The following is an 11,155-nucleotide window of genomic DNA, read 5'->3' on the forward strand; positions in this document are numbered from 1 at the left end:
GGGGCGGGGTCCGAGGCTGGGATCCTGGGGGAACCGGGGGGGGTCCGAGGCTGGGATCCGGGGGGAACCGAGGGGGGGTCCGAGGCTGGGATCCTGGGAGGACCGGGGGGGTGAGGCTGGGATCCTGGGGGAACCGGGGGGGGATCCGAGGCTGGGATCCTGGGGGAACCGCGGGGGGGTCCGAGGCTGGGATCCTGGGGGAACCGGGGGGGGATCCGAGGCTGGGATCCTGGGGGAACCGCGGGGGGGTCCGAGGCTGGGATCCTGGGGGCACCGGGGGGGCGAGGCTGGGATCCTGGGGGGCACGGGGGGTGACCGAGGCTGGGAACCTGGGAGAACTGGGGGGGGGTCCGAGGCTGGGATCCTGGGGGAACCGGGGGGGGATCCGAGGCTGGGATCCTGGGGGAACCGCGGGGGGGTCCGAGGCTGGGATCCTGGGGGCACCGGGGGGGCGAGGCTGGGATCCTGGGGGGCACGGGGGGTGACCGAGGCTGGGATCCTGGGGGAACCGCGGGGGGGTCCGAGGCTGGGATCCTGGGGGAACCGGGGGGGATCCGAGGCTGGGATCCTGGGGGAACCGCGGGGGGGTCCGAGGCTGGGATCCTGGGGGCACCGGGGGGGCGAGGCTGGGATCCTGGGGGGCACGGGGGGTGACCGAGGCTGGGAACCTGGGAGAACTGGGGGGGGGTCCGAGGCTGGGATCCTGGGGGAACCGGGGGGGGATCCGAGGCTGGGATCCTGGGGGAACCGCGGGGGGGTCCGAGGCTGGGATCCTGGGGGCACCGGGGGGGCGAGGCTGGGATCCTGGGGGGCACGGGGGGTGACCGAGGCTGGGATCCTGGGGGAACCGCGGGGGGGTCCGAGGCTGGGATCCTGGGGGAACCGCGGGGGGGTCCGAGGCTGGGATCCTGGGGGAACCGCGGGGGGGTCCGAGGCTGGGATCCTGGGGGCACCGGGGGGGCGAGGCTGGGATCCTGGGGGGCACGGGGGGTGACCGAGGCTGGGAACCTGGGAGAACTGGGGGGGGGTCCGAGGCTGGGATCCTGGGGGAACCGGGGGGGGATCCGAGGCTGGGATCCTGGGGGAACCGCGGGGGGGTCCGAGGCTGGGATCCTGGGGGCACCGGGGGGGCGAGGCTGGGATCCTGGGGGGCACGGGGGGTGACCGAGGCTGGGATCCTGGGGGAACCGCGGGGGGGTCCGAGGCTGGGATCCTGGGGGAACCGCGGGGGGGTCCGAGGCTGGGATCCTGGGGGAACCGGGGGGGATCCGAGGCTGGGATCCTGGGGGAACCGCGGGGGGGTCCGAGGCTGGGATCCTGGGGGCACCGGGGGGGCGAGGCTGGGATCCTGGGGGGCACGGGGGGTGACCGAGGCTGGGAACCTGGGAGAACTGGGGGGGGTCCGAGGCTGGGATCCTGGGGGAACCGGGGGGGGATCCGAGGCTGGGATCCTGGGGGAACCGCGGGGGGGTCCGAGGCTGGGATCCTGGGGGCACCGGGGGGGCGAGGCTGGGATCCTGGGGGGCACGGGGGGTGACCGAGGCTGGGATCCTGGGGGAACCGCGGGGGGGTCCGAGGCTGGGATCCTGGGGGAACCGCGGGGGGGTCCGAGGCTGGGATCCTGGGGGAACCGGGGGGGATCCGAGGCTGGGATCCTGGGGGAACCGCGGGGGGGTCCGAGGCTGGGATCCTGGGGGCACCGGGGGGGCGAGGCTGGGATCCTGGGGGGCACGGGGGGTGACCGAGGCTGGGAACCTGGGAGAACTGGGGGGGGTCCGAGGCTGGGATCCTGGGGGGCACGGGGGGGTCCGAGGCTGGGATCCTGGGGGGACCGGGGGGCGTGGCTGGGATCCTGGGGGGACCGGGGTACCACCCACCGTCGGGGGGCGCGTGGGGACGCCGAGAACTACTCCGTGAGGGTGGGGGGTAGTGGGGGTACCAATCCCTTTCCCATCATGCACCGGGACAGGCTGCATCTGGGTGCTTGGGTGAAATTTCCCGCCCTGGTTTCTCATTGGTCGGTGAGGGGAGCGGGAGGGGCGGGGCCTCTCCGGATTGGTCAGTGGCGGCGGGGTTTAAGGGAGCGGAGCGCGCGCGCCGGTTCATTCACTGGGAGCCGGTGGGATGAGCTGCCTCAACGTGCCCGGGGTGCAGCCCGGCTCGCCTGCCAAGGCGCGCGGCCAGATCCAGGTGGGTGCGCGGGCGCCGGGGCGGGGGCGCGCCGCGGGGTGCCCCTGCCTGGGTCTCACCCCGTGTTTCCTGTCTCCGCAGGTGATTTTCGGGCCCATGTTCTCCGGGAAAAGGTACCGGGGCTGGGGGGCTCTCGCCGGGGTTTTGGGGGGGCTGGGGGTCCCCTCACACCAGGGATCCGCTGCCTCATGCGGCCCGGGGGCCCCGGAGCGGTCCCCGTTAGGCGGGGGGCTGTTGGGCCTACAGCGCTTGCGCCCTGGCTGCTGCCCCTGCCCCGCTCCCTTGAACCAGGCCCGGCTCTCGGGGCGCAGCTACCGACCCGACCCACCCCGCCTCTCCGGCCATGGGGCGGGCCCCTGGGGGACCCTGCAGCCCGGGCACACGGGCCTTTAAACCTCTGGCACCGAGCTGCCTCCCCTGGGGCTCAGCCAGGGGCTCCCCGGGGCACAAGGGGAGTGACTGGGGCTCAGCTGCTGCTACTGGTTTGTGGGGAGTCGGTGACTAGGAGACCAGTCCCCTTGCTGGGGGAGAGACACTGCTGTTGTGTTACCCAGATAGGCCGACAGCATCATGGGCCTCAGGGCTCCTCCCGGGAGGCCACTGGTGTCTCCTTGGCTCCCAGTATGTGTTCGGTGTGCTAGACCCATCCTTGGGGTAATGTCCATTCCCGCACATGTGCCCGCCCCTCTGCGGGCTGTGGTTGATTGTGTGACTCTTCTGTAGCACAGAACTCATGCGCCGGGTCCGCAGATTCCAGATTGCCCAGTACAAATGCCTTGTGATCAAGTACGCCAAGGACACTCGTTACTGCGCCAATGGGGTCTCCACGCATGACAGGTGAGCTGCTGCCATGGATATCCCCCCATTAGCAGGGAGGATAATCATCTGCCTGCTGAAGCTTGACTGTTTGCTTCTAATAAGGGAACTTGGCTTACAAGCTTGAAGTTGAAGTTGTCTCCTTTGTTCTGTACAGTCCATTGGCCCTGCCTTCAATGGTGTGTTTCGGCATGACTGCAGCCCTGGGCCCCTCCACAGAATGCTGCTTTCAGCTAGCTGCTGTTTAGCTGTGGAATGGGATGTCTTTTTTTACAACTAGCTGGTTGGCAACTGCACTGTGTTTAAGTGCCACAGCTTTTAGCCCAGGAATGATGACCTGTCTCAAAACAGCTGTTACCTGTGCTTGAGCCCTTGTTTTTAATAGCTCCCTCCTATATGGTTGACCAGGCACTCACTCATGTGCTGACCCTTCCTTGCAGGAATACCATGGAGGCTCTTTCAGCCTGTTATCTCAAAGACGTGCACCAGGAGGCGCTTGGTTCAGCTGTGATTGGCATTGATGAAGGCCAGTTTGTAAGTTCAGTGCTTGTCTGCTGCTGTCTCCTGTCCCATAACCAGCAACTTGCCTTGAAGGGGCCCTGTGCCATGTAAGATGGGGAGTGCAGAGAAGAATCTTAGACCCACTGTGTTAACTGGTAAAATGGTCTTGTGCAGAGTTCTTGTCCAGCCACATTTGTGTGCTGTAGTGCCATCCCTCCTCATAGCCTTGGTACGGGTCCTGTGGGCAGCTAAACCTACCATGTTTAGTCTGAACTGTGACGACACTCCTTGCCCCCTTTGCTCAGGTAATCTTGCTGTAGCGTCCTAGCTGGTTCCCTGTCCTGCTGTTGTAGGGACACTTCTGAATTCGCTTGAAGCTGCCCATACTCCTTCCTCTGCACTCTCTTTGCTGAAGCTGTCCTCTTTATGCCCATCTAGTTCCCAGACATTGTGGAGTTCTGCGAGGCAATGGCCAATGCAGGGAAGACTGTAATCGTTGCTGCCCTCGATGGGACCTTCCAGAGGAAGGTAATTTCTCTTTCAGCAATAGGTAACTGGATCCTTCTGAGTTCTTCTCTCTGTACCAAATAGCCTATCTTTTTGCTGCAGGCATTTGGGAGCATCCTGAACCTGGTCCCCTTGGCAGAGAGTGTAGTGAAGCTGAATGCTGTATGCATGGAGTGTTACCGGGAGGCTTCATACACTAAGAGGCTGGGCTCTGAGAGGGAGGTAAGATTCTAGAGAACAAAGACCACTCTAACAGGGCCTTGAAGGCACCTGTGAGGTGACATGACCTGCCCATGGTGTGTTTATACAGGAGGAAGGAGCATCCCCTTCTAACCTACTCTCTCCTATCAGGTTGAAGTCATTGGAGGGTCAGACAAGTATCACTCTGTCTGCCGTGTCTGCTACTTCAGGAAGCGACCTCAGCAGGCTGGGCCAGAAAACAAAGAGAACCTGCCTGTGGGGGCCAAACAGGTGGATGTCCTAGCCTCCCGAAAGGTCCTGGCTTCGCGACAAATGCCGTGGAGCACATCAAACTGAGCAGGGGAGGCGAGAGACTACAACTTTGGGGCTTCTTTAAAGCTGGCTTTCCCCTCTGTTCAGCCTGGAGCTGTCTCATGGCCTCCCAATGCTACCTGCCAAACCTAACTGCTGCTTGTGTGTGCTGAGCTACAAAGAACCAGGCAAGCCTCCACCTAGAAGGGACAAAAGGGGAGAACAATGACAAACAGGAGTCAGGCAAGCAACCAAGGGGAAAGTCCTCCACCATGGGATGTGGGCAAGAAATTGGAGGCACTTACTGAGGCAGCCACACTGCAACAGACCCTTGTCCCTGAGTGTGGGACTTCCCAATAGACCCATCTGTCCAGGCTTCTGAGTAACGAATTCCTCCCAACTCACGGTAACCCCTCTAGCACTTTTGACCTCCCTCCCTGACACTGTTGCTGGCTTCTGCTTGTGTTCTTAAGGACCTTGCCTGTTCCTAACCCGCTCATGGGTCTGACTTGCTGCCTGGGGATGCCCTGTCCCTAGGTGGCACTGGGACAGGAGGACCTCATTGCTTTAGCCCCTTCATTATATTGCCTCTTACTCCATTCTAAGGTAAATGGCCTCAGTCCTCCCATCCCTATTATTAGTGCTGTGTCTTCTGCTATCACTGTACCACAGCCATTATCTTCCCTCCTGAATATCAGTTTCCCCTCTATCAATGCTTATGTGCAGCTGCCTCCACCCCCCACTCTGGCAGGCAGCTGTAATTAGTTCTCCCCTCCCCTGTTGCACTTCAGTGGCTGTCCAATTTAAGATGGTTTCTCCAATTATACTTGCTAAGTGGCTGAGTTGCTCTAAATCAGGGCTGTTCCATTCCAAGGGTTTTTACTGTTACCAGCAGTGGAGGTGGCCTTGATGTGTTGATTTTGAGGGTTAGGTGGGGGTTCTGTTTTTAGTTTCAGCTGTACTAACTCAGAGTGAGGCTCTGCTCCTCCCTGCATCTACCCTAATGAGGGTGGAGAATGGATCCCCTGGCTGGAGGGTGACTAAGCTCTGAACACAGACAAACTGAAAACAATGCTCTCCTGAGGTGAGGTGGAGCTGGGGCTGATGTTAAAGGGCAGCATCTGCTTCAGTGGAGCCTAGTTCTGCTAATGCCACCATGCACAGCTGCTTACTTGCCTAAGAAGAGTTTGTAGACAGTGGGTCTAAAAGCCCTGTGTCCTGATCAAAAGGATGTGCTCTGTGTGTCTAGTAGATTAGTGCAGGCAGGGGCTTTGAGTAGCATTGCTGGTGAGTGCCCCACCCCTTATTGTGTAGTAAATCTGAAAGCTACCTGTGCTGAGCACTATTTTAATCTCCCAGAGGGATGTCCCGGCGCTGTCCTAAGAACCAGATGTTTCAGTGAGGGTCTCTAGAAGGTAACAGGCAGATGATCTCCACTTTGACTTAAATTTCTTCCTGTGTCCTTAGCAAATCTTCTCTTCCCCTTTCTCTAAGGCCTGGGATCATTCCTTGCTGCTTCCTCACTGCCATAACAGCTTGTTGGTGGAAGCCCTTTCCCTAAGGTGGATGTAGCATTCTGATAATTGCTAGGCCCTCAGCCCAGCCCTTCCCTTCCTTGGAGAATGAGCCAGCTGCTCTAACCTCCTTTCCTGCAGCCCAGGCTTGCTGTTTTGTGACAGAAGGCCCTCTGTTAACCACTGGCCTGCACCAGGAAGTTCTCCTCAGTCCCATTTCCCCCACCCCTTAGAGCAGCTGCATTGATCCTAACCCCAATGTGGCCTGGAAGCAGCAAGCTTGACCATCTTTATTAAGCTCACCTGCCAGGTGCAGTAGGGCTGCTGCTAATTTTAAATGCCTCTATTGCTGCTTGGGGGGAGACTCTACAAGCTGTGACTGAAGAATTCCTGCTTGGTTCTAGAGCTGCTTACTAAAAGGGGGAGGTTTAATGTTCTTACGGCTGCACCATTAGCCTTGGAGGGGGGCTTATGCCTTGGTGTGGGCAGCTGCCTAATGTTTCAGTGCATCTGTAAGTGCAGGGGTGAGTTTTAAATTAAATTTAATGCAACTCAGTGTAATGTGTATTAATGCCATGTTCACAGTGCTCTTGCTGAGGCCTCTTCTCCAGCTTCTGGGGCAGCTGTACTCGTCCCCTGCTGACGGGGGCATGTGCTGGAAGCTCTGTCACGTGGCTTCTGTAGGGGAACTGCCTGCTTGCATAAAGGCTCTCAAACTCCACTACCCTGGCAGGAGCAGGGGGGAGGCACTTGAGTGGTGCTAAAAATAGGCCTCTGCAATGATTATGCATTTCTTGGCTCTTCTGGACAGTGACTTGTCTAGGCAGAGTGTGGTGGGGAGAGCTGCATTTCCTATCCTACCCTGGGGGGGGGAGGAAACCCACCCCCTTCTTAGGCAGAAACATCCTAGATGGGCAAAGGGTGAGCTGAGGCCTCTCCCCAGCAGAGGGAAAGCCCCTATTACCCCCCACCCCTTAGTGCTCCCCAGCCCCAGAAAGTCAGCAGACATAAGTGAAAAAGACTTTATTCCATCTTCCCACTGTGATAAATGAGCATTTAAAACATTCAGTTGTGGGTGGCAGCTGGGGCTGCCACTCACCTACCCAGTGTGGCTATCAGAAACAGCTTCCCAGAACAGGTGCACTTGGGAAGCAACAACCTGAGACTATTTACACACCAGCAAAAGCAAGACAGGGTGTGTACACAAGGAAGAACAGCTCCATCCCGCCAATCCCTGCACTGCTGCTTCAGTGGCAAGAGCAGTCTGAAGCCTGGCCCTCCCTTGGAGAGCTAGCTGCCAGGTGGCTTTGAGCAGACACCACCAGGCTGTGCTCTGACCAGAGTAGCTTCTGCCAGACCAGCCTGGGGTGAGCAGAAAGGTGTAGTGGTGAAATAAAACCGTGCTGCTCAGCTTCCCCCTCCTTGCTCAGGCCCCACAGCAAAGTCATTCTAGGAAGCTGCTTCAGCAGCAGATAAAGAGCTGACCAACCTCCTGATCTGGGCCATCTCATCATTGCAGGTGGTACCCAAAGATCAGACCCCCCCCACCCCTACTCTAAACGGAATCCCCTTTAGATTGCTGGGGGAGGGGCAAGGCACAGCCCCTAAAGTAGCCGGGGAACTCAAAAGCTTTATATACAAGTCAGGTTACAAAAAGTTTAGTCCTGCACTTTGGCACCAAGCTCAGCCAGCAGCAGAAATGGAAGGCAGCACAGGAGCCTCCTTCATGCCCCATTACCCAGCACAGAAGCAGGACTGCAGGTGCAGTCACAAGGAACTGCTGGCCCAGGCACTGAACCCCCCTGAGCAAGGTGGCAGCTGGGGATTAAGACACCTGATACAGAAGTGAGGTGGCACTTTAGGGAATCTGAGCCAGCACGGTTAGTAAAGGCACCAGGGCTAGAGCTGAAGTTACACGGATGTAGCCATGGGCAGGGTTTGGGGGTGTTTAAAACTCACCCTGCTGTCTCAACCACACGAGAGGCAATAGTCATTCCGTGCTGTTGTGAAGGAAAGAATCTAACTGCCCCCACTCCATTGTCACAGCTGGGGAGGGGCCAGGGTGAAGGCTTAGGGACAAAATTCCCCTCCTGAATAGGAAAGAGTCCCCAGTGCATGGATGCAGTCACCCAAATGAACAAGAAGGAAGCCCCGCCCCCAGTCAGAGAGTGCTCGATTTTCAGGAAGGCAGAGCCAGCAAGCAGCTCTGGGGGCAAGTTACATGTACAGCCTCCTCCCTGCATTCAGGCCCTGGGCTCTGCCAGGAACCAGGGAGCTACCTCCCCTCTCCTTTGGCATGGTAACTCCAAAACCCTGGTGCCCTTCACACACTAAGCAGCCACCAGTCCCCTACCCCCAGTCAAGATACAGCCCCTGCCCCACAGAAGAATTGCACTTGTGCAGCTATCCCTGCTGGCCACTTTGGTGGTGGCACAGGGCTCAGTACGCAGGTGGGGGCTGGTAGCCCTCCGAGGTCTCTCCGGGCTGGGTGAAGGGCGGCTGCTGGTAGTTGTCGTGAGGGACGTTGGGGTAAATTGAGTAGGGGGTCGAAGGGTCAGGGGTGGGGTCAGTGTAGCTGTTAGTAAAGTCCTCCACTCCCATTCTGTACCTCTGGAGAGCAAAGGTGATCAGGAACCCCTAGAAAGAGACAGAGCAGCAGTCAGCAAAGCCAGTCCCCTCAAGAGGGCCACAAGCGTCTTGCTCCTGGGCAGGTCCAGACACTGGGATGCAGTGGCAGCAGGAAGCCACAGTAACGCTGCCCATTCCAGGCTGATGTGGCTCAGGCCCCCGATTCTCTCAAAGCCCCCACCCCAAGAGAGGTAAGCCCTGAAGAGATCTGAGGGCTGGGAAAGCCCCACTCACCCAGGAGAAGATGGAGAAGAAGCTGAAGGCAATGGCAGCTCGGGCCGAGTCAGCCCCCACACGCACGTCGCTCGGCAGTGTCATAGCCCACTGGTTGGTCAAGAAGCAAAAGCCAACGAACCACAGGAATGTCCAGAGTGCTGGGTGGGGGGGGAAGAGAAGAGAGCAATCGGTGGGTCCTGCTGCCTTGCTGGGGTGCAATTCCATTCCCCTGCCCCACACTGATGACTTCATGTCACCCAACTGCTGGTGGGGAGGGCTGGGCCAAACAGCCTGTTCAGCAGACATGTTGGCTAAAGGCCTCTGCTCCCTTAGTGCCAGGGTCACTGACTGACTCCACTGTCTCCCAGCACTGCTGCTTGATGCCCCTGCAGGGCTCGGTGTAGAGCCCCATAACCCCTATGCTTTGGCAAGCTGGCAGAAAAGGATCACACAGCTGGGTGCATGTCTGCGAGGCACTTTCTCCCAGCCAGGAGCAGTGCATGGTGGGCACAGTGCCAGGAGATCAGAGAATCCCCTTCTGTCAGGCACAGCATAGGCCACTGAAAAGAAACGATCATCCAAGGAGATGGACAAGGGCAGCCATTGTCTGATCACTAGAGAAGGCCCTAACGCTGGATGCATTTCTAACTGCTCTGCTCTAGGCATTAGTCTGGGGCAGTTCTCTGGCTTGTGTTACACCTGAGGTCAGACTAGGGGATGGTAACGGTCCATTCTTGGGGGGGCCTTAGAATTAGCCAACCAGAGCCAGGCCCACCCCCATGGCTGCTGTTACCTGAAAAGCCCAAGTCTGCCATGACCAAGTATTTACGGTCAGTGGCATTGCTGATCTGGGGGAAGTAGATATCGATTGTGAAGAAGGCGACACAGGCCAGGAAGCCAAGGACGCCGATGCCGATGCCGTAGCGGCAGGCGTCCTCATTCTGGTGGAAGACGCAGTGGAGCTGCTCAGTTTCATGCGGGTTGGTGTACCCCTCACTGATGATGCAGGAGAACACGATGAGGGAGAACACCTGGGGAGGCAGCATTGGCATCAGCTTGAGCAGTGTTCAGGAACCACAGGGCAGATGGAGAGCCGGGGGGAGGAGGGACCCTCAACCACCAGCTGCACCCTTCCAAAGCAGGAGGGAGTTCATTCAATGCAGATAGGGCCCCATATCCATCCACCCTCCTCTTGGGGGAGGGGACGCACAGGCAGCAGACAAGAGCAGTGTGCTGGAATGGGGCAGCACAAACACGCACTGACGGGGCGATTCCAGGCCTCACCTCACGGTTTACCTGGGGACATGGGAGTGATGGTAGCAGGGTACCGAACCCCTCAGCGAGGGGGTTGGGCTGGGAGATACCTGGGCACTGGCCCCACTGCAGCCACAACAAACGGGGCACAGCCCAGGAGGGAGCAGGACCTGCCTCACCACGGGGGGGTGGGGGGATGCAGCAGTTGACAGGGGGCGCGCTCCCCCCCGGAGTCTCGGGGGGACCCAGCCCCAGGCCTGGGGAGGGCGCAGCGCACTCAGCAAACGCGTCTCAGGCGCGAACCCCGCCCAGGCCGCCAGCGCGGTCAGCTGATGGCCGCATGACAGTCACGGAGCCGCCGCGGGGCCCGGGCCAGGCCAGCCGGGCACCAAGCGCCGCTACCCCGAGAGCGCAGCCCGGGCGGCTCCTCCGCAACCCGGGCCACGCACCGGGAGGCCCCGAGGCGCCCGCAGGGGCCTGGCCGCCGCCGCCCAGCAGGTGCCAGGCCCCAGGTCTGCCCCGAGCCGGCCCCGGCCCCTTCCCCCGGCGCGGCCGGACGCGCAGCACCAGGAAGCTCCGATGTTAGCGGGGGTTTGCGGCCGCCAGGCCCGCGCCCGGCCTCGCCCCGACAGGGCCCGGCGGGCATCGGGGGACACGGGCCGGGCAGGACCGGGCCCCTTCCCCTGCTCCGACCCCCGGCCCCGCTCACCGCGCTCAGCAGCCGCACCAGGATCTGCGGCCGCTGCAGGAAGCGCAGCAGGTCGAAGGTGCCGCCGGCCTTGGCCGCTCCGTAGGCGCTGCCGCTCTCCATGCTGCCTGGCCCGCCGCAGCCCCGCCCGGCTTGAGCCTCCGCGTCCCCCGGCCCCGCCCCGAGGGAGGGGCCCGGCCGCGGCCATGGCAGGGCGCGGCCTGGCTCCTCTCCGTGGCGGGGCCGGTCCCCCTGGGTCCGCCTGTGCCCTGCGGCCTGGCCCCGGGGCGGTTACACACTTCCCGCCCGCCCTAAAGGCCCCAGCCGGGCAGAGGCTGGGCCGGGAGCC

The 11,155-nt window shown here is 60.8% G+C and overlaps 2 protein-coding genes across 3 annotated transcripts; one reads left to right on the forward strand and one right to left on the reverse strand.

The window, feature by feature from the left end:
• Window positions 1-2,124: 2,124 nt before the first annotated feature.
• TK1 (thymidine kinase 1) lies at window positions 2,125-4,551 on the forward strand. The gene is made up of 7 exons (XM_065416152.1): window positions 2,125-2,190; window positions 2,272-2,303; window positions 2,914-3,027; window positions 3,447-3,540; window positions 3,946-4,035; window positions 4,117-4,236; window positions 4,366-4,551. The coding sequence occupies exons 1-7, from the start codon at window positions 2,125-2,127 to the stop codon at window positions 4,549-4,551; spliced, it is 702 nt and encodes a 233-aa protein (XP_065272224.1).
• Window positions 4,552-7,028: 2,477 nt separating this feature from the next.
• On the reverse strand, window positions 7,029-10,950 carry SYNGR2 (synaptogyrin 2). Of its 2 annotated transcripts, none has more exons than XM_065415550.1 (4): window positions 10,846-10,950; window positions 9,658-9,895; window positions 8,883-9,022; window positions 7,029-8,657 (listed from the first exon to the last, which is right to left on the reverse strand). In XM_065415550.1, exons 1-4 carry the CDS (start codon window positions 10,927-10,929, stop codon window positions 8,460-8,462), a joined length of 660 nt encoding a protein of 219 aa, XP_065271622.1. In that variant the 5' UTR covers window positions 10,930-10,950; the 3' UTR covers window positions 7,029-8,459. The 2 variants fall into 2 exon arrangements, with proteins under 2 accessions (XP_065271622.1, XP_065271621.1); XM_065415549.1 differs by having other exon boundaries at window positions 10,828-10,950.
• Window positions 10,951-11,155: the final 205 nt, after the last annotated feature.

Source organism: Emys orbicularis, chromosome 13 (assembly GCF_028017835.1).
Source record: "Emys orbicularis isolate rEmyOrb1 chromosome 13, rEmyOrb1.hap1, whole genome shotgun sequence".
In the NCBI taxonomy this organism is placed as follows: Eukaryota; Metazoa; Chordata; order Testudines; family Emydidae; genus Emys; species Emys orbicularis.